We start from the raw sequence: 23,613 nt of genomic DNA, 5'->3' as shown, positions 1-23,613 counted from the left end.
GCCTGCTATAGAGGCAACAGGCAACAGGTGGAGTGAGGAAAACTGGAGATATTGGTGGTGGAAAATGTACCATGGTGAAGGGGTGCGTGTTGGAACATTACAGAACTGAAACCCAAACAATGAACAACTTTGTAACTGTATGTCATTGTGATTCAATAAAATAATTTAAAACAATAATAAATAAGTAAATAAAAACATCAATAGTTTCAAGTTGGGCAAGCACACACAATAAAGTTAGTAGTTTTTATATTAAAAAATATTTACTGGTCACCAGATGCTGATGCAGTAGTAATGAACAGGGCAAATGAAAAAAAATAAGCAATGGTTCAAATGGTTCATTGTCAAAATTTATATAAATTAGGCACTATCATAATAATAAAGAACTAATGGGAGATGTGAGCTGAAAGTAGAATATAGACTGAACATGATGTCCTCTTAATACCTCTATTGCAAACCACAACACACAAAAGGAGAGAGAGAGCTAAAGGGAATGCCCTGCCACAGAGGCGGGATGAGGTGGAGGGGATGGGCAGGGATAGTGGGAGGGATGCTGAGACCATTGATGGTAGAGAATGGGCACTGGTGGAGGGATGGGTACTCAACCATTGTGTGACTGAAACACAAGCACAAAAGTTTGTATGTCTATAACTGTGATTCATGGTGATTCACTAATAAAAAAATTTTTTTTTTAATTTATTTATTTTTAATTAGAGAATCACCGTGAGGGTACAGTTACAGATTTATACACTTTTGTGCTTATACTTCCCTCATACAAAGTTTGGAACCCATCCCTTCACCAGTGCCCGTTCTCCACCACCCGTAAACCCAGTGTCCCTCCCACCCTCCCCAATCCCATCTCCCCCCCACCCCACCCTGCCACTGTGGCAAGGCATTCCCTTCTGTTTTCTCTCTCTAATTAGCTGTTGTGGTTTGCAATAAAGGTGTTGAGTGGCCGCTGTGCTCAGTCTCTAGCCCTCATTCAGCCCGCAACTCCCTTCCCCCACATGGCCTTCGACTACAATGTAGTTGGTGATCGCTTCTCTGAGTTGACCTTTCCCCGGAACGTGAGGCCAGCCTCGAAGCCATGGAGTCAACCTCCTGGTACTTATTTCTACAGTTCTTGGGTGTTAGTCTCCCACTCTGTTATTCTATATACCATAGATGAGTGCAATCTTTCTATGTCTGTCTCTCTCCTTCTGACTCATTTCACTCAGCATGAAACTTTTCATGCCCATCCACTTGACTACAAAATTCTTGACCTCCTTTTTTCTAACAGCTGCATAGTATTCCATTGTATAGATGTACCAAAGTTTCCTCAACCAGTCATCCGTTCTGGGGCATTCGGGTTTTTTCCAGATTCTGGCTATTGTAAACAGTGCTGCGATGAACATACATGTGCAGATGCCATTTCGATTGTACTTTTTTGCCTCTCTGGGATATATTCCCAGCAGTGGTATTGCTGGGTCAAATGGGAATTCAATATCTAATTTTTAATAAAAAATTTTTTAAAAAATAATAAATAACTAAAAGCTGAAAAGAGTAGTTAGCCAAATTTAGAGAAGTGTAAAAATGTAATTCAAGGAACAAACCCTTTTGGTGCCAGATATTAACTTTCTGTACTGTCTCTATAAATTCCCGAAAAAGTAGAATGTCTTCCCATTTCTATGGGATAATTAGAGGTTACAGAATGAAATGGTGTGTCCTAAATAACAACATTACCAAGTGGTGGAACTGAGAAAAAAAAAACCAAATAGGAATAATAAATGTTCTATGATATGAGATAATAGTGAAGGAAAGACAAACAAAATACATAAAAGAAAATGTTGAATGTGTAAACTCTAGACAAATGTAACAATGATAATGAGTTTGCTTACAATGTAGGTATTACATAAGTACTCTGTTCTAAAAGATGTTAAAACAAAGAAAACAACACCCACAACCTAGGGGGAAAACTTCCTCAAACTTAAACTAGATAATCTTGCTTATTGCTGCTTCTTTTACTTTTTGGGCAGGGCTGGGGGCTTCTAAGTGGTACTCAAAAAGCACTGGGGACTCTCCAAGTGATTATGTGATATTGCAAGGGCTGACCAAGCCATTCGGGCAGTGGTCAGGGGCCTCCAGCACCACATTCAGTGGTTTACAGGAGACTTTGTACTATTGGGAATGGAAACAGAGTTGGCCATACAGAAGACATGCACCTTAATCTCTGTACCATCTCTCTTTACTTTTACTCCAACACAAAATAAATGGATTAATCATGCCTGAACCGTTTTTTGAAAACTTTTTTTTATTTTTGCTTTTGGGTCACACCCGGCAATGCACAGGGGTTACCTCCTGGCTTTGTACTCAGGAGTTACTCCCGGCGGTGCTCAGGGGACCATATGGGATGCTGGGAATCGAACCCGGGTCAGCTGCGTGCAAGGCAAACACCTTACCCGCTGTGCCATTGCTCCAGCCCCCTTGAAAACTTATTTTTTAGTAAGCAAACATTGAGATGAATTTACTTCTCTCCTTTATGTTTGTTTCTTTAGCTTTTTGGGTCATGCTCAGTGGTCACCCCAGCTCTGAACTCAAAGATCACTCCTGGAGGGCTTTGGAAGCCATATGGCATGTCAGGGATCAAACCCAGCCATAAGCAGAGTAAGTACTCTACCCACTGTACTATCACTCCAGTCCTTAAGTGGTTCTTTTAATTATTAAACATTTCAAATATAGAAGCTGGAGAGATAGTACAGAGGTAAGGCACTTTTCTTGCATGCTGCAGACCCCAGTGTGAATCCTAGCACTATATAATGGTCCCCTCAACATCAAGAGTTATCTCTGAGCGCAGAACAAGGAAAAAGCCCTATGAACCACTGGGTATGATGCAAATTTTTTTTAATTTTTTTCTAAATATACACTAAAGTAGGAAAGTTTAGAAGCACCATTATGTACAAATATGTCACTTGCTTAAAGAATCTTCAGTGAAATTTTTTCTTAGTTATGCTTTAATTTTAATTTTCATTCATTTTTGGTTTTTAAATGATTTTAATAGTTATTTTCATCTCTATTCCTACCTACCGATCTTTGTAAACTGATAGTTTAGATTAGTTATGATTTTTTCAATATTTTTCAAAATACATTTTAAAAGTTCTAATACCCAAGGACTCTTCATTTTGAAATTCTTTATAAGAGCATTTGAGTATTTAACAAAATAATTTCTTAATTTTTTTTTTTTTGGGTCACACCCAGCGATGCTCAGGGGTTACTCCTGGCTCTGCACTCAGGAATTACTCCTGGCGGTACTTGCGGGACCATATGGGATGCCAAGGATGAGACCCGGGTCAGCCATGTGCAAGGCAAACGCCCTACCCGCTGTACTATCACTCCGGCCCCCTAATTTCTTAATGTTTTAAATAAAAATATGTCCTTTGTAAAAAGCTTGTTTTTGAAAATCTCATAAGTTTTTTAAGTCTCCAAAAATCACTAAACAAAATTTGAAAATTAATCGCAAATCATTAACACTTACGAAAAAGTACTGTAGTAAAAGCTAAAAAGTATTCAAATCTTAGATTCTATTATGAGTTTTGGAAATGTTCCTTCGGCTTATACTTCCTTGTTTTGAACAGCAAACTCAACCATCTAGTATTAGGAAAGATGGGCTAAGGAAAACAATAGAAACTCATCTTTGTGGCCTACATTCTCTGCCAATGATCACCACAGTGTAAAATGTTACCTGTAGTAGCCAGGCATGACAATATGCACCCCCGCACTAGGCTGGCAGATAGCTGCTGCATTCTTATCATCCATTTTGCGGACGGCATCTGTGAAAGGTCCCGTAGCATTGATAACACATTTGGCTCTCACATCAAATTCCTTCCCTGTGAAAGAAAGAGCATCAATTACCCACTTATTTCTCTGTTCTCTGATGCTCTGTATTATAAATCCATCTATTAACGTAACTAATAGCAAAGTATATTGCATTCCACATGATATGAGGTGCCTGGTACTGAAACGCCATTATAAAGACTTACACCTGAGTAAATCTGCTAAACATCAGTCCAAATCAGAGAAAAGCCTGCCACATTTTTCATTTCAGCTGTCAAGTTCGAAGAGAATGTAACATCAAAGTGTTACATTGGGAAGGAAGTGGGACAAGTAAACAGCCCCATTTTTCCAAGTACTCAAATGGACCAACACTGTGGGCAGAGTGATACTACAGAGGGTAGCCCATGACCTGGGTTGAATCTTGGGTGTCCTTTATAGTGCCCCAAGCCAGCCAGGAGTGATTCCTGAGTGCAGAGCCAGGAATAACCCCTGAGCATTGCAAGTGTGGCACAAAAAACAAAACAAAACAAATATCTCAACACTTGCTATGAGAAGATCTATTCCTCAGTGCTGGTTTCATTCACACGAAGGAGGCAGGTTTGAAACTCCGCCTATACGGTGGTGACCAGAGAACCTGCACAAGCATGAAAAAAATCTAACCGAAGTTAAAGTGATTGACTTTAATGACCTGCAAATGCACTTGCCTCTGTCATCTAAATGATACTTTGAAACTTGCACAGTTATTTAATTTTATTAATAACATGTTTTTATGAAGAAAACGGAACGCAATCATAGCTGTGAGAATTTTGTGGGCATTTATTAGTATCGGTATTATTATTATTGAACACAAAAGAGGAAAATTGCCAAGTCCCACAAGGGGAAATTTTCATGTTAAGCCAATCATTGTTGACAATAAGGAATATAATTAATAGGACTCTGAAGTCTGACTTACATAAAAGAGAAGTGACAAAAAAATTATAATTCAGTCATTATAGGAGCGAGACAAGATGCTTCTAAGAAAGAACTCCCTCCCCGAGGCACGGCATACCTGTGAGCACATCCTTGCACCGTGCACCGCTCACGCGCTCCTGCCCCGTGCGGGGGTCTTTCTTCTTGAGCAAACTCACGACTTCTAAATAATTGGCTGTGGCAGCCCCGTACCTGGCAGCAGTGAGAGCAATGGCAAGGTTCATCCGTGCATCGTTGTGTTGTCCTGCAGCAGGGAAAAACATCAGCAGAGAGACAGGAGTCACCTCGAGCCACAGACTGGTGCTACAGAAGTGTGTCACAACAGATATGTCACATATGTCCCTGTCATCCAGAATATACATGATGGCTGGTCAGCCCTACAGGGCATGATTTATAAAATGCATGATCTTTCCTTGCCAGGAATTTACCTGCTCTGTGTACCTCATAAAGAGTGGAAAATATACCTCTGCTACAGAACTCCTGCCAATTATCCGAAAGTTAAGAAACAAGCAATTATTCTCTCAGCTCAAGAACATATGTACATGTCAGACTTCCCCTAGCACAGACAACCGGTATGCATGAAAGTGAAGCGATTTAAAACTTCAGAATCTCTGACACTACAACTGGTGTTGTTTAACAATTTTTAGGCGTATGTGCTCTCTAATATTCAAACCCAGGAGCTTAATCTTTCATAGAGAATCTCTCCGTGCTCTATAAAAGGGTCTTTTTTTTTTTGGCTTGAATTTTCATCAGAGCTCCTTAAAATGTAACTTTCTCTTTAAATGCACATAAAAGGTAAGAAATTAAGGAGAGCAAAATTTAATTACAGAACAATTCCTACCTGTATTGTTAAAGATTTATTGCTGAAAAATCCTAGTTAAAGAAAACTAAGGGGGAGGAGAGGGGGAAGATGATTAATCACTTTAAAATACTGGCATCACTGGAGACTTTTTCTATTTATTATTGCCAGTGGAGTTAACGCTGACCAGGAAGAATTACTCTACATTGCAAGGGCCAGGTTCTCTGTGCCCTGAATAATTAATTACCCTGGGTGAGATGTATTGAAGCAGGGTTCAAACTCCCACACATTGGGATCGGTTCTATCAAGATAATACTGATAAAGGGATGAATTTGTAATGGATATTGTTGTTGATTTATGTTGCCAGCATACCAAACATTTAGTATAAATGGTTTATGTAAAGTTTCTTCCTTGTGATTCATTCTGTGAAGGCAAGAAGCCCTGCACGGGTAATCTGTTCTACCTAAAAGGGCAAAGTTATAAAGAGAGAATCAACGACCAAAGATTCTGCTAGCCCTCCCTACCAACATCTTATTCTAAAGTCACTGAACTAACACAATCATCCAAGAACCTTTCCTTTAACATTAAACCCTTGATCAAGTGGAGAATATAAATTAAAACTCTAATGCAGAGGAAGAGTTATTTCAGCCAAAATTAAAAGAATGAAAGTTTGTTTTTATTTATTTTTTAAAGCACACAGAATAGCAATAATAGATGAGCTATATGAGGGAAAACAGAAGAGACAATTCTATAAATTTCAACTCACCCTCATTTTCCAGCTGCCATTAGAAGTCAGTAGGAGTATTAAGGTTGTTTTTAAAAAACTGTTACTGTGGCTTCATTTAATATTGGACTATGCTCCACAAATTTAAATACACACAAATAATCCAAAAATTAAATTATTATATCTTCACTTTAAGTTATAGAAATAACCATCTAAATTCAGAATTCCCATCCCACCCAATCTTTCTAGTATGTATGCACCTAAGAATGAAACACCCTACTTACAGAGGTAAGTACTTGATGGTTTAAGAAATTCAAGGCATTTTTTGTTTAATAGGAAAACTCATCCATTTAAGGTGTCCCTTGATTGACACACAGGACAAATCTCTTGAAATCTATGTATAAATCAATTCTTTAATTTCTAAGTGAAGTCACTGAACAAAGGAAACAGGGAGAAATTCCATCAGTTCAATGACACATTCTTTTCTAAAGTGATATATATCTGTTAGCCCGTCACCTGTGAATAAAACTCAAAGCTTTAAAAATTCAAAGCCATTCCTTTAATATATTTTTATAATAATAAAACTTATCAGAGGGCCAGAGAGATAGTATAGGAATTAAGACACTTTCTTTGCATACAACTGTGTTGGTCCCAACCCAGTTCAGATCCCTGGAACCACGTGTGGTATCCCAAGTACCAGGTAGGGGGTCAACCCTGAGCACTGAGCCCAGGACAGCTCCTGGGCACTATCAGGTGAGGCCCAAAGATACCACCTTTTCCCTCTGCCGAAGAAACAACTTATCAGATCAGTACTGTTGCTTCTATATTGAGCAATGTTACTCCAATGAGTTTTCAAATCCCAATAATGTTTAAGGGGCTGGAGCGATAGCACAGTGGTTGGGCGTTCGCCTTTCACGCAGCCGACCTGAATTCGATTCCTCCGCCCCTCACAGAGAGCCCGGCAAGCTACCGAGTGTATCGAGCCCGCACGGCAGAGCCTGGCAAGCTACCCATGCGTATTGGATATGCCAAAAACAGTAACAATAAGTCTCTCAATGAGAGACTTTACTGGTGCCCCCTCGAACAAATCGATGAGCAACGGGATGACAGTGAATAATGTTTAAGGGTAAGCAAGACTAACTTCAGCTCTCTATGTGAGTAGAAATAACTTTCTTTGAATATGGACATTTGACTGTCTACCCAAAGACTCCACAACACTTGCCCTGACTCAAATCATGAAGGTCTTTCATGATAGGATCATCAAGTGTCACAGTTCTTCTATCACTTTATTTTTGTTATCCAAGACTGTCAGATTTTTTTGAAATTCCCTAGACATTCATGGTTTCACACCCCTTTGACATTGCCCACTCTCAATTCTTCCCATTCTTAATTCTTCTTCGTATCTATGAAGTCTCCCGCACTCTGCAGCCCTCCGTGAAAAAGGTTATTTATTCTTTCTTCTGGGTAATCATATCTGGAACATTTGTTGTTTGTTTTTCATGCTCTTTTCAACCAAATAACCTTCCACTTAAAAATAAAACTAAACCTTAGCTGTGAGTTAGGGTCTATGACAGGTCAGGAGAGGTATGCTGGAACAGATACATGGGATCTCGATCCTCACAGAATTTAGACCCCAGGAATCCCCATGTGATTTACCACTCAAAGGGAGATACATAGCTTATCTGGTCATCTTTTCTTCTTTTTCTTCATTATTACCAGATACAAAATGGGTATACAGCATTTTGATTTATATAGGCATTTAGATTTATAGTCTTATCTCTATGGAATGAAATGCATATAGAGTTCTTGTTAAGGAAATGACTTGTTAAGAAATTATAGATGAGGGGGTGGGATGGCGGGGGAAAAAAGGGACAATTATAGATAATCATTATCTTGAGGGCAAAAAATCTGAATGGAGTAGGGAAAATTCCAAAAATGTTTAAAATCTGAACTTAAATTCAAATAATTAAGTAGTAGAATAAATAGGAGAAAAAGAGAAAGAATGGTTATAAATGAGTTCCTCAAAATTTATCCCACAAATTTACCCCTGCCCTACAGGGAAATCCAAATACAGCTAGCATGAGCTCCTGCTAATCCAGGAGCCACTAATTTGACTTCCCTCCAAGTCAGGAGTTAACAGCTCCACCAGCAACAGCCTTCATCGTAGATGCTGAGCTGAGCTATTTTACCTCCTTGAATTCAAGGTTGAAGTCATCCTCCCAGTTCCACAGGAAATTCCTCCTTTCCCCAAAAGATACCATGATGCTCACAGTGCATGCTTCCTGGGAAAAGTTGTATATTTTCATGTTCTTAAATAAGTTCCCCAGCCCCCTTCCCTGACATTTTGAGAGGTATCTCTATGCTTCCTTTAATTTTATTCCTAGAGAAAAAAGTTTTTGACAACACTGCCTGTCACTGGAATGTGATACAATACCATCAACTTTCCCTCACCCAACTAATTTGCTTATTAAGCTTGAATTCTCAAATATGCTTCCTTAGAGCCAGGCAACATGATACTATTCACTGGTAAGTGAATAGCTTTACGTTGGCACTTACACAAGGACCCAGACGGGGACTGTGAAAATCTGTTTCCTGCTCTGTTCTCCTTTTGCACTTGAAATCTTACATATGTGCATATACTGAACTTATAACTACATGAAAGGAAGCATATAAGAGGTGGAACTATAACTGTTTTCTCTTGTTTTGAAAAACAAAACATAAAAATCTATCCACCAAAGAGAATAAAGGTCAGTGATGACAGTAAATGATTTAAGAGATCTTGGGCCGGAGAGATAGTACAGCACGTAGGGATGGCTTGTCCCTTGCATGTGGCCAACCCAGGTTAGATCCCTGGTAACTTATGTGGTTCCCCTGAGCCAACAGTAATGATCATTGTGTGCAAAGCCAGGAAAAATTCCTAAATACCACTGGGTGTAACCCAAAACCTTAAAAAAAAAAGATTTACCATAATCCTCAATGGCCTAGCACATAGGATATGAGAGAAATCAAGTAATATATATATGTATATATATGTGTGTACATATATATTATAATATAATATCTAAAAGATAGGCTTCAAATATAAATAAATTTTTTGATACTAGCAATATTACTCTCCCAATAAGTTTTGACAGATTGGCAACTAATACTAAAAATAACTGAAAAGAAGAGAAATAATTACTGAATGTGTAAGGACTATGAGGAGTAAGTAAATATGAAGAAAAAGAAATACTAGGTTACAAGTTACCTGTCATTTTCCTATTTCTTCTAATATAAATTCTGTGATGCTCTGAATTCTATACAATCTGTTGTGACAGCATAGTTTTAAAATGGCCATTTAGAGCCAGAAAAATAACACAAGGGATAAGGCACTTGCCTTGCATGCAATCAACCCCAATTTTACTCCCCAGCACTGCATATAGCTCCCCAGGGTACAGCCTGATGTAAGCCCTGAGCATCAGGGCTTTGGGATATAGTCCAAAAGCAAAACAAGAGACAAACAAGTAAACAAACAAAAAAGCCTTTTTTTCAGTGAACATAATTATCTAAAGGGCACAAGAATTTATATGGATAGACGAGTTGCTAAGAAACAATAGACTGATTTTATTTTGTTCTAGGTCTCCAAGTATGGGCCAGGGAGCCTAGGAGAAATTCCAGGGGATACTTAGCCCAGTATTGCTCATTCCCAGCAGTTCTGTGGGCTACCAGAACCACCTCAGTGAGGCCTGGGGAGCCATGTTGTGCAGGGAATCAGCCTGAGGCCAGCCATTGTGGCTCTTTCCCCACCAAAAACCAGTTCTGAACTTGGCACATGCCATTAACTTCCTCTTGAATCAAAATCAGAATCTTGAGGATACTTCCTTCAATTTTCCTGACTGGACTTTTGTACAAATCAAATGACCACTTTTAACAAGGGGGGAGGGTCCTTAAAAGAAAGAAAACCTCCTCCTAAGATATTACTGCCATTTTCATAAAACACCCATGGCCTGCTTCACTCAGTGTCCCTAAGTGACAGTTTCACACTGACCTCTTGGGCAGCTCCTTGCAATCTGGCAAAACCAGTTCAAAGGCTAACTACCAAATTCAAGCTGATTTAATACAATCATTATATTTTAAATGTCCCTTTTCAATGGGAAGAGACTAGATGCTGACCTAGGTGTGTGTTTGTGTAAAGGAATTACTAAATGTGTGTGTGTGTGTGTGTGTGTGTGTATAGTGCAGCCTTAGTTTGATGCACTACAAACTAAGTGCACTTACCCAGCTCTGCTCAGTACTTATTTCTAGCTCTGTACTTAGGGATGATTCCTGCAGGACTCAGGGAACCACTGGTGACACCAGAGATCGAGAGCCATACCTACTATACTCTTTCCAAGCCCTAGAGTCAAGTTTTAAGTATACTGAATTAAGGAAATTCAAAAGAACATATACTTTATGGCGAATTTTAACAATGTAATTTTTGAAAGTAAATAATTATTAAAGTGAGTGTTTGAATTCAGAGTGGTGGGAATCAGGGAGAAACAGGAAACAGTTTAAGAAGAATATACTTTCTAAGCTACAGTGGAGAGTAGCTCTAGACTTGGAATTACTGTCTTATAAATCTGGCATCACTCTTCTAGTTGGTTGGCATAATGTAGGTCATAAACTGTACTTCAGCATTCTACAAAAGGAAAGGAGCTGACTCTTATTAAAAAGATTGGAAACAAATGTTGCTGAGTATATTAAAAAAAAAAAAACCTCTCACACTGTTAAGAGAAATGCAAATTAGTAGAGTCTCTATAGAAAAGAGTATGAGAATTTCTTTTTAAAAATTTTTTAAAAAGAGAAAGAGAAGCCGCCAAGATGTGATTCTGGGGGCCGCACAGCCCCTCTGCAACTGCACAAGCATGACTCCAGAGGCCAGCTAAACTACTTTTGGTATGGGCAGCTCCTTGCAGAATGTCTCCAGACTGAGAACTAAGCCGCGGCCCCATGCCCGCCCAGGAGGGGAAAGGTATTTCTCTCTCTTGCCTCTTCCTTGCCAGAGGTGAAAGGCATGGCGACCGCCATATTATGAGGACCACAGATGGGAGTTACAAGCTTGCAATGATCCAATATCTGGAAGAAATCTCCCTGGACTTAATTGCTAAAGTCTCTTCACAACAGGTCTGACTCTAGTGGGGTACTCCTAATAATAATAGAGAGGTTTTTGTTGAAATACTGAATGTAACAAAAGTAAAGAGAAAGTAAAATGAAATTTATCAATTATGGAGGGGGGTGGGATGGGTGGTGTACTGGTTTTTTTTTTTTTTGGTGGTGGAATATGGGCACTGGTGAAGGGATGGTTGTTTCAGCATTGTATAACTGAGACTCAAACCTGAAAGCACTGTAATTCTCCACATGGTGATTCAATAAAATAAAATTTAAAATAAAATAAAAAGTGAAAAGAGAGAGAGAAGAAAAGTGACTGCCCTAGAGGCAGCGGTCTGGGGTGGCAGGAGGAGGGAAACTGGGGACACTGACCATGTAAAATATACACTGGCGAAGGGAAAGGTGTTGGAACATTACATAACTGAAATCAAATCATGAACAATTCTATAACTGTGTATTTCACTGTGAGTTAAGTTAAAAAATTAAAAATTTTAAAGATAAAATTAAAAGGAATACTATATAAGGGGCTGGAGTGATAGCACAGCATTTGCCATGCACGTGGCCAACCCAGGTTCGATTCCTGGCATCCCATATGGTCACCTGAGCACCACCAGGAGTAATTCCTGAAAGCAAAGCCAGGAGTAACCCTTGTGCATCACCGGATGTGACCCAAAAAGGAAGGGGAAAAAAAAGTATATCATATGATCCAGAGATCCTATTCCTAGACATTCATCCAAAGGGCATGAAAACACTGATTCAAAAGAAAATTTGTACCGCTATGTTTATAGCAGCATTATTCACAATAGTCAGAGCATCAAGTCAAGCTAATTTCCACTGAGAGATAACTGGGTAAAGAAGCTGTGGCATTCACAATGAACAAAGAATACCTGTTATAGGCATTCTGTAATTTTAGATGTGCAAATCCAGATTTTCTCCTTTTATGGTTTATTTTAACTAATTTACTAGTTTACAGCATATCAACCCCTTATCAGATGGGTTTAATAGCACATTTCCATCTTCCATTGATACAAAGTTTCTTTTATGAAACTTTCCAACTCCCCTGATATCAAAAATGTGTATTCTTCAGTATTTTTCCTTACATAGTTATTACAGTGCAAACTATTTTCTAAAAAATTGCATTCAACACTAACTCATTTATTGAGTAATAGATATCCACATAAAAACAGTTCTAGACTAAACCTAGGGAATTATTTGCTATCTAACATATCTACCACAATACTTACTGGTAGATATTAAATGTTTGTTGAATTAATGAATGTACAAATGAGCATATAAATGCTCAGATAGATGCACAGGCTAAAGACTTCACAAATATGGAAAATGGGTGGAGTTATAGCACAGTGAGTAGGAAATTTGTCTTGCATGTAGGTTCAATCTCTGGCACCCCATATAATCCCCTGAGTCCTGCCATAACTGATAGCTGAGGTATGAGCCAGAAGAAATCCATGAGCATCATTAGGTATGACCCAAAATGCCCCTCCTCCTAGAAAAAAAAAAAGCAACCACAATATCTTCTATGACAAAAGTACTTATTGAAAACACAAGCAAAACAAAAAAAAAAGGTCAGTCATAAAGTTAAACCTAGGTGGATTTGAGAATATGATGATTATGAATTCATGGTTAGAACAAGTGGCAGAATCATGAGTCCCTTTCACAAATATTTGAATCAACACATACTGTGAGCCAGGCATGCTGCTATGTGTTAGCGATCCACTACATACAGAGAATAAGTCTACTCTGGTCTCATTATTCCATGAAATGACATTTTAATGGAGAAGACAGAAAATAATCAAGGAAAATACGTTAGTATCAGAATTACAGATTGTAATAGGGGCAACAAGGGGAAAATAAAGGACAGAGAGTACAACTCCCTGGAGTAGGGTCTTATTTTAATGAGAGCAATTAAGGTAAAGAGGTAAAGAAAACCAAGTAGAAGAAAAATGCAGAAAAGACAAGAAAGTCCTAACAGTAAGACATTAATCCATAAACTTTTGTCACTAATAATTCATGATTGTACTCAAATTTTAGACAAAGCAGAAGCTACCCAAAATGTGACCATGATAATGGCTACCTCTGATTGATTACAGCATGCCAGAAAAGTGATTTTTTAAAAAAAAATCCTACTTTAAAGTATTCACTTATATTATTTTATATAATGCTTTTTATATAGAATTCAGTTTAAAAATTTTCCTGGAATGATATATATTTTTGCAGGAAATATCTTTTAATGTAGAATAGTGAAACTCAAAATGAAAGTATAATATTTAAAGTTTATGAATTGGAATAATTTGCTGTCACCTATCCATACTAGAGTTCTCAAGGAGGGAGACCTGTTAGCATTGAGCATGTAATCATTTTTATTATTAAATACAAAGGTACAATTAAATACAGGCACAGGATGTGACCTGCATCATAATTCTGCCAAACCTTTCTTTTCACAATATCCTTTTCATTATTGTGGGCCTTTTGTTCCTTCATGCTTCTTTTGTTTCACCCTAAAATCTGGAATAAGCTATTTACAGTCTGAATAATTAGCAATCAGTGTGGATCTGTGGTCTTTGGCCCCGTGTAAACGAAACACTGTGAAATACCTTAACGTGACATATTTAAGTACAAAAAGTTTCTATAGGCTCAGGACTTTTCTTTCTTGAAAAAGTTTTTAAATGAGTATAATAAATATGATTAAAACTTTTCCAACACTTAGGCATCTATGTAGAGCTGCACAAAAATTAAACTACAGTTTAAGTGCCAGAGAGACAGGTCCTCATCACCACAGAGTGGCCCCACCAGAAATAAACCCTGAGCTCAGAGCAGCCCCTGAGCACTGCTGGGTGAGGCCCCCAAATCAAAAATAAACATAAGCAGCACATATGCTGCCTGAGCCCATGTGCTGCTTGTGCCCACATAGCTGAGCACATGTGGAGCCCGGATCTCCCCTCTTGAGATGTGTACTTTCATGCTTTCATGTCTAATGCCAGGATGTGTGTAGGGGTTCTCTCCACCCTTGGAGAAACCTGAATTCTCTCTTGAGCATATTACTCTCTCCCTCTCTCTTACTCTCTCTCTCTCTCTTGCCACACCTTCAAAAACCCTCCAAATAAAATCTATTTATTTCAAAATAAATAAATAAACATAAGCAAAAAAACACGTAAAGTTATATTTATAAGCAAACAATAAACTTATTTGGGTGGTTATTAGCTTTATCTATATAAAAAAATTAGACATCAATTTACAATGAAGAGTTCTTCTTGTTTCTATCTAGGACAATTTTCTTTCTAGGGCCAAATTTTGAAGAAAAAGGGGAAAGGAGCAATATAACAAAAACTACTGGAAATGAAATTGGAAAGGACCGAGACTTACTAGATTTATATGGACCATACACCTATGTGATCTAAAAACCACCGGATATTCCTTGGTTGTTTGGGAAATATAACTAAAGTTACTGATATGTAATCTCAGAATTTCAATCTAGTGTTGAGGGCTCCGGATCTTTCTTTATTAAGAACCGAAGTCTGTACAGCAGGAACTTTTATTGTAGGATAACTATCCTAAAGATATATGAGATTTATTTCTTTCACAAATATTTATTTTGGGCGCTGAGCTAAGATCCACAGAGAGAGCAGAAAAGGAAACAAATCAGACCATGTCTGGAGTCTGAGTGAATAGCCTAACCAGGAAAAAGTAGAATGACTCAGAAAAGTCAAACATGCCCCAAAGTCCTTCGTTTCCTATCACATTTTCTCTTTTCACCACAGCTTTCTTAAAATGCCACTAGATAGAGTGTTCCAAACGTATCTTTGTTTCTCTCATGGCCCACATATAGCAGCAAAGCTTCTTTGAGGAGTCTGTACCTGAGCACAAGTCCCATTTTACCAATTCCTCTTGGTTGTTTCTGCTGAGGTTCTGTTCACTCATTTGTACATGGGGAATGATGACAGAACTGACAGGACTACTGTGAAGAATCACTGTATCACTGTCACTGTCATCCCGTTCGTTGTTCATCGATTTATTTGAGCAGGCGGCAGTAACGTTTCCATTCCTCCCAGCCCTGAGATTTTAGCAGTCTCTCCTTACTCTTTTTTTCCCAACAACTGGAAGCTCTTTTCAGGCTCAGAGGATGAGACCTGTTATTGTTACTGTATTTGGCATATCAAATATGCCATGGGTAGCTTGCCAGGCTCTTCCATGCAGGCAGGATACACTCGGTAGCTGCTTGCCGGGCTCTCCAAGAGGTATATATATATATATGTGTGTGTGTGTGTGTGTGTGTGTGTGTGTGTGTGTGTGTGTGTGTGTGTGTGTGTCTGTTCACACACATATAGGCATATATACATATATATGCATATATAGGCATATATACATATATGTATATATTTCCCTTTATGGTGATTTGTCGCACAGCCACTCGTGCGTGAGGCTCAGCCTGAGCATGTGGAAGCAAAAATTAAATTCTTCAAAATTTAAACCAGTGGTCAAGAATTATATAGTGGGTGCCGGAGAAAGTCTCTTTTTCAGACATGTTGGGCTATTGTTCAGATATGATTTTTTGTTTCTTATAGTAAAATATGACATTTAGTTTAGAAGTTTAGTTTTTAGTTAGCAGAGTTATTTGATAACTGTATAAGTAATTTCTTATAACCCCTTCACAAGGATGCCTGCCAGTCATGGAGTAAAATAGGAACGATGGCTCAGTGAGGAATAATGAGGGAAATAACATGTGAAGATAAATCATTCTCAATAAATATTAAGTATTGTTACAAAAAATTAGGGGAAAAATACTGGATAGTCAGAACTACATTATGTCTTACAAAAAATTAGGGGAAAAAAATCACTGGATAGTCAGAACTACATTATGCGTTAACTACTGCCTAACACATTTTACTTTAAAAAAAAACTGTACTTTTTCTAATTCAAAGTTGTTTATTGCTTATCAGTCTGGCAAACTTTCCCTGAAATATGTAACAACTAATCTCTAATCTATGTACTTTATAAATCCTGTTTGCTCATTCTGTTTGTTTCTTGCTCATTTGTGATCCACTTGCAAGCATGGTCTTCTTTTCTGGGTTACAGAGGATCTACAGGAAAACAGTATGATGTTTCCAATCCACAGGAAGGCGCTAGATAGAATTTCAAAATATTAGCACTACCAAGTATCAATCCAGGTGACTTTATTTTCTCTTAAAAATAGGAAGCCTCTTCGAGGTTTTACAGGGCAACCAACACCTGTTAGAAGTCAAAAGACACCGGTTCTAATATCTCAAATTGCCAATAACTGGCTTATTTCAGTATTAGATCATTGTCTGGGTTTTGTGTTTGTTTGTAGCCATCTCTTCCCCCTTTCTCTTGCATGAAAGCCTTGCAGGGAAGCAGTCCACTACTCTCCAAGGAGCTGAAGAAGGCCCGTAAGACAGAGGCCACTGGTCTGATCAGATATTTCCAAGACAGACAGGAGGGCTCTCTAAGCAAGGAGAACCCAGTCTGAAGGCAGAAGATAAATGGCAGCAGACCACCCCTTTGTGGAGGAGGAGGGTAATAAAGATGCCAGCATCAGTGGCAGAGCGGATCAATGCACTACCGTCAGCACTCATGCCTTCTGTATACCTGTTCTCTGAATGCAACTTGTGCCTCAATTCAGTAATTTTGATCCCTTATTTTTCAAGCAAAGTCTTGAGGTTTACCACTTTTCATCTGCTATTCAATTCATCTCAAGTCAGTCAAATTTGTTTCTCTCTTGCCGTGCCTAAAAATCTGGGCAAGCCGTAACCTGAGCCTCAGTTGCCTTTGCTGCTTGAGCCATATGGTGGAATCCCATGACCTCTCAGATCTGCTATTTTGTCAAGTTGCAATCAAATGAAACACATGGAAATTCCATATCCTAATTCTGTGACAAAGGTAAAAAAGAAGTTCTTTGGTCAGAAACTAATCCAGGTCCTAAAAGGAGTGCAAAAAAAAAGAGGACCCTTTTCACAGAGGAAAGAACCACATCTCAGTTCTCCTCATTTGTGAGCACATGCACACAACTTTTTACAAAATCGCTGGACAGCTCTGCCTGCCCCAGGGGTGATTCCGAATGTGAGCTACATAATAAGTGCATGGAACTATGTGCTAAGGACCAGCCGGGGAATTCTAACTAGAAGCAGTCTTTTGAGAATCTTTATCTGTAGCAAAGAGAGTCCTTTACCTTATCAGATTTTCCTCTCTAATCACAGGATGACTGTATCAAACTGTTATCAAATCAGGCTGAACATAGCTCAGTATCACAACTCTCTGAAAAGAATGGGTATCATTACACTGACTTGGAAACCAGGCAAATGCTCAACCACCCTCCGAGAGGACTGTGCCAAGAGTCAGGAAACTGAGTTGAGGACACAAGGGTCTTAGATGGACTCATTCTACAGACTGTTAGCATCAGAGTCTGTTTCTTCATCTGAAAGTAGATTTTTGCCAAGACTACAGCCACTGGAATGACAAGAGAGGGACATATATGGAAAAAGGAGGAAACTGCTATTACTGTTAATAAACATTTCCTTCTAAACTTAACCTTCCTTCTTCTTTTGTTTTTATAGTCATTTATTTGTTATCCAAAACACAAACATTCATCAGAATAGTATTTCCATACAAGCTGTGTTTCCTTGGGAAGTTAATTTGGGCCTAAAACTTTAAAGTAAGCAAAGCAAGACTCTAATTTTATCCTGGCTGGATAAAAATTACAAAGAATGACACCCCCCCCCGCCCCGACTTAATGAGCACTGGGGCTGGAGTAATAGTACAGCAGGTAGGGCACTTGACCTGAAAGTGGCCAGCCTAGATTTGATCCCTGGAACCCCATATAGTTCCCAAGCATAACCAAAAATGATCCCTGAGCACAGAGCTGGAAGTAAGCCCTGAACACTGCCAGGTATGGTTCAAAAAGTAAAAAACACTAAAATACAATAGACATCATGAGCACTGAAGTAGATTTTAGGGGGCTGGGCTAGAACTCAAAAGAGTGGAGCACAGGCCTGGCATGTGTGAGGTCCCATGTTCAATACACAGTACCATATGCATTACCTCTCCCTGCACCACATGGTGAGGGCTGGTAGCTCCCAAAACTGAACCACCAGGCCAGGATGATTATCACAAGGAGTGGCCCCTTCTCTCAGCACCACTGGTATGTGGCTCCTGTTTTGTAAATAAAATGTTATGAATTTCTTATTACCCAGAGTGAGAATGTAGGCCATGTAGCCTCTTATCAGTTTCAGACTTTAGAATACAAATTCATTTTGAATTTTCAGTTCATTGGAGTCACAAACAAAAAAAAAAACAAAGAAGAAAGAAAAAAATATATAGCAGACTACTCACCGTAAGGAGTGGGCAAAATTCTAACAGATTACTCTATTAAAATGAGACTTGAAATACAGCATTCTTGTCTTCAACTTAACACATGTCTCATAACTTCTGAGGAGCACTGCACAAAGCCACTTTTGTAAAACAACCTCACAGTACTTTGATGTGACCGTATGTTCATTAAGAGGAAGTATTACTACTTACATACATAAGGTACATAATGAATTCAGTAAGTGTCTAGAGTTGGCTAATGCTGGTAAAACACATGCCAAAAACAGACTACAAATCAAATCGCTATTTGTCAAAGTAAGATCTTAATATGATACAGGTTGGAAATGAATACAACAACCACTAATGTTCTAATATGAGATTAGTGAGAAGAGCTATGCCCAAACTCAGACCAGGCTGCAACTGACATCCCCTTGTTCTATCTCAAAATTTGGCTATTCTCTCTCTTCCACCTGGATAAGTATAAAATTAGCATGCACCAGGCATTCTTTACCCTCTGGAGGTTTTATATCTCTAATGCTGCTTTAAAGAATGATATTCCTTCCAAAATGTTGACATAAACCAGTTGGGCAATTACAGATATTGTAAAACCCAGATGAATGCAGTTTTAAAAGATCTTGATTTGTCTTAAAACAGATCTTGGAAAGATTTTGACATTAGTTTATTAATCTAAATTGAAGGAATTTTAACAAAATAATAGCAATAAATTATAACAAAATAATTTATAGCAAGACAAATTATGAAAAAAAGAATTATAACAAAGTCCTAAGCTGAGGGAAAGTATATTTAAAAGATCTGAAAAGGCAGATATTTAAACAAAGAAGGAAAATAACAAATTCAACCAGAAAAATGTGCAATCATGAGACGACTAGGGAACCCCGAGGCTCTCTCTCTTTCTCTGCCTGCATTCAGTGGTCTCAGGCCCTCGCCCACCAGGGACAGCCAATGACATGGGCGGACAAAGAAGGAAATGAGAGCCAAGCTGATTGGTGATCAGTTGCTGTTTATTACATTCTCCCCACGTGCCTGTTCTGATCTAACTTAGCTCCCCATTCCAGTTTCACACTGTCCCTCATTCCTGTCTCCTCCTGTCTCTCCTGCTAATCTCTCTGTGCTCCCACTTGCCATCCTGGTCTCTCTCTCTCCTCTCTCAAACTTTCCAGCATTGTAGGTAGCCACCACACCCTGTGTGGTAGCACAATCAACATATCAAAATCCTTTCCTGATCACAGACCAGACTCAAGGACAGAAATACCACCTAGGCATGTTTCTCCTCGACTTAGTCCAATAACCCAATTAACATCTTAATTAACATCTTAATTCTCCTTCTTAATATTAGTTATTTTGTATGGACACAGTAAGATAAATAAAGCTTGTCAGTGGCTCTCCCAGGAACATCTCGCTATAGATCTCAGACTACAGTGCTCAGGCCAGATTAATCTTTCCTAACCCTAGCAGGGTCTTAATCTAGTTGCACTTTTTGGATCATGACAGAATTTGTCCATGACCATTCTCTTAACTTATAGTTAAATATGATGGCACTTTGGCCTGGCCCATTTTGATGCCAGAGTACCTCACAGCTAGCCCTGGATCCATCCAGTCCTCGTCAGGACCCTGCTTTTGGGGATCTAGGAAGTAAGGGCAACTGAGGCATAAGTCAAGAAAACACATGACCAGGAGTAAATATCATTCAAGATCAATTAACTCCCAAGTTACAAAAGCATAGTATTAACTGTCTTCTTGTGTCCATACAAAAAGGACTTTGCTCTGAATTAATTATGCAAAGGACTAAGAAGGAGAGAAAAGCAATATTTACAACTTAACAGAGTCTGATTAGGAGACAAAGGTAATTGACAGGTTGGGGAAGCAGAGCACAAAGAAAAGAGAGTTAAACACAGAGGAATGGGAGCACTGTGATGGGAGTAATCCAGTAAACCTAAGCTCCCTGTGGCAAGGCAGAAAGGACAAACCAGTGTTATCCTACAGAAAAATATACGAAAATCTAGTTAATGGATACTGGAGTGGTCCACAAAATGTGAACAAAGATGCTACTACTTCATGTCTTGTACTTTCTCCTTCCCATTTTACTTCTCTCCCACCCAATTCCCTCCCAGTTAGACTACTCTCTCATTAGTCTCTCAAATATGCTCCCTGGATCCTAAATTCCCTCCAACAAATGCTACTTTCATTTGCTGGGTACTCTCTGTATAACGAAATTCAAAATGAACTCCTTAGCAGGGCATTCTTAAATCTTCTTGATCCAGGTCTGCTTCCCTAGTCCCTGCCTCTACTAACCCAGCATTCAAGCTCTATACAAGGGTTCCCTTTTTGGTTATTCTTCCCTTTTATGATAAATGAGAACATCCATTCAACAAGCCTCTGACTCCATCTGGACCTCTTTGTGCTGAGTAGTGGATATGAATGAACTTCCCTGTTTCCCCGGTCCCTTCATTCACCATCAGATTGTGAGTGGGTGCTCTTGTCCTATGAACTCGTTTTTAGAGTATTCCCTCCCCACCCCACCCATGAATTCACACCAAATGTAGGCATTTTAGCATTTTTTTTCATAGATTCTAACCGTGAAATTTTAGATAACTAGAGGGGCCGGGCCCCATCAGCTCTTTATTGAAATTATTCTGCTGGCTACAGTCGCAATTACCAGAGGCAGTACCATGTAGAAAGCAGATGAAATGGTGTCACAGAAATTCCAAACAGAGCCAACAAAATGACAGGAACGTAGAAAGCTATGGAGCAATGGAGGACTCGGGGAACAAATTCCGTAATCTCCCCCTTTGCGACCAGTAATTGACACAGAAATCGTGCTTTGTGTAGTAATGAAAGAGCAACATAGTAAGACAAGTTGCTATAAATGCTGACCTAATTCTGAAAAATAGAGTGGCAGAACTTTGTGTTGGGACGGAGGGTGGGGGCTGTGAGGGGAGGCGATTATGGAGAGGGGGGTCTGTATTAAGAGTCAGTGTGGGGGGCCTAAATCAGGCTCCCAGGGCCTACTCACCTCAATCAGATCTTCACATCCATTCCCAAGAACTAAAATTTCCCAAGATTAAAGGAAAGAGCAGCAGCAGCCTGGGGTGCCCTTCTGGTCATTTGATTGCGACCCCTCACATTCACTGCTTTCCAGTTCTGTTTCTCCAGAGGAAAATGGAGCCCTCCCCCAAATTTACATTCCGTTAAAGGGAAATTACAGGAAGCCAGGCAGTCTGACTTGCCCCTAACCACTCATGAGCTGTGAGATATTCTGAAGAAATATTGGAGAACAACTTGACGGCAGCATCTGTATTTGAACTGTTTCTGCTGCTGACTCTATTGCTTTCCAAGCCATCAGGTTTATTGACCAGCCCGTATGTCACCATCCAGTTTTTCGGTCCATCAATCAATCCAATTTTGACAGCAAGGCCTCTGAGTTAGCTCTGATAAATAAATCTTCCTTCTAAAAGTTTATGGGAAAGGGCAAGAAAGATGGTACAGAGGTAAGGCGCTTGCTTTACAGGCAGCCGACCTTGGTCTGGTATCCAGAGATAGTCCTTGAGCATTATCAGGGAGTGACTTTTAAGCACAGATGAATCTGTGGCATAAAAACTCAACATCTGTGGGAAAAAAATCCCAGGGTACACACACACACACACACACACACACACACACACACACAAAGTTTTCATGTAAATACTGCTGAACCTCCTAACATTATGATTCTTTTTGCCTTTCACTTGAGTAAGAGTGGTACTGGGGCTCAAACCAGGGCTTCACACTTAGGAGACATACTCTGCCAGTTGAGTTACTGGAGAAGGTTGACATGTGTCACCATCTAAAATTAAATGTGGCATGGAGTTCATGCCTGCTTCAGTCAGCTTAACCAGTGGCAGAATAAATAGCAGTACTCTACATTAAAATAAATAAGTAAAACTAAGTGTCACTACGCTCTAATACAATATTTTATTTCTAAGGGGAAAATGGTTTAAATTTTATTAGTCTTAGGATATTTGGTATGACCATAAAAGTTTGCATAGAGAAGTTTGAAAATACGAGTTCCATCTCTTTCTAGAAGATAGTTTAGAAAGAGCAATAGTTTCTGTTTCTTCTGAGATTTGTTAAATATCCTCCTTCCACTGCTGCTGCTATTGCATTGAAGACCAGGGTTCCCATATTTGGATGTGGTGTGCTAGAAATCACATAGTTTGGTGACTTATGTGTTAGAAATCACATAATTTTCAGACAAGTGTTCATCTAAATTGTCAGAGTGTTGGGGCCAGGGAGGGGGCTTAAAGGGCTAGTGCACATGTTTTGTGTGCCTGGATTCAATTCCTGGCACCACATGCTCCTTCAAGCACCGCCAGGGCAGGGATAGACCCTGCGCACTGCACTGTGGTTTGTCAGAATCCACGGTACAATATAAGGTCCCCTGAGTCCCACTACACATGATTCCTGAGTACAAAGCCAAGGGCAAACCCTGAGCCCAGCAAAGCGAGCCCCTGCATCAATAAAACATGGTTAAAGTACTTCCTTACGTGAGACCAAGATCAACACAGGTTCAATCTGGGAACCACCTATGATTCCCTGTGTACCATCCCAGGAATGATTCCTAATCAGAGAGCCAGGGGTAAGCCCCGAGCATAGGTATGGCCCAAAAGAGGGGGCATAAAAATAATGTTGATGTTTAGCTTCTTTCAGAGGTTCCAGAGGAATAGCTCAGTGGCTAAAAAGTCTACTGTTTATTGTCACATGTTCTGAGAATGAGTCTGGCAGCTCTGCTGTCTGTGATCCCCAGAAACTCAAACAATGTATGATCATAACACAAACCAGAATGGTTAAG

At 39.2% G+C, this 23,613-nt stretch overlaps 1 protein-coding gene across 3 annotated transcripts in view; it reads right to left on the bottom strand.

The window, feature by feature from the left end:
- GPD2 (glycerol-3-phosphate dehydrogenase 2) overlaps nucleotides 1-23,613 on the bottom strand; it is a 172,266-nt gene that overhangs the window by 42,680 nt on the left and 105,973 nt on the right. For all 3 annotated transcript variants that reach the window (XM_055121701.1, XM_055121700.1, XM_055121702.1), the window contains exons 7-8: nucleotides 4,856-5,020; nucleotides 3,716-3,860 (exon numbers count right to left, since the gene is read on the bottom strand). In XM_055121701.1, coding sequence (XP_054977676.1) covers nucleotides 3,716-3,860; nucleotides 4,856-5,020 — 310 coding nt within the window. The remainder of the gene's footprint in view (nucleotides 1-3,715; nucleotides 3,861-4,855; nucleotides 5,021-23,613) is intronic.

Source organism: Sorex araneus, chromosome X (assembly GCF_027595985.1).
Source record: "Sorex araneus isolate mSorAra2 chromosome X, mSorAra2.pri, whole genome shotgun sequence".
NCBI lineage: Eukaryota > Metazoa > Chordata > Mammalia > Eulipotyphla > Soricidae > Sorex > Sorex araneus.
This window is presented reverse-complemented; position numbering and strand designations above follow the sequence as displayed.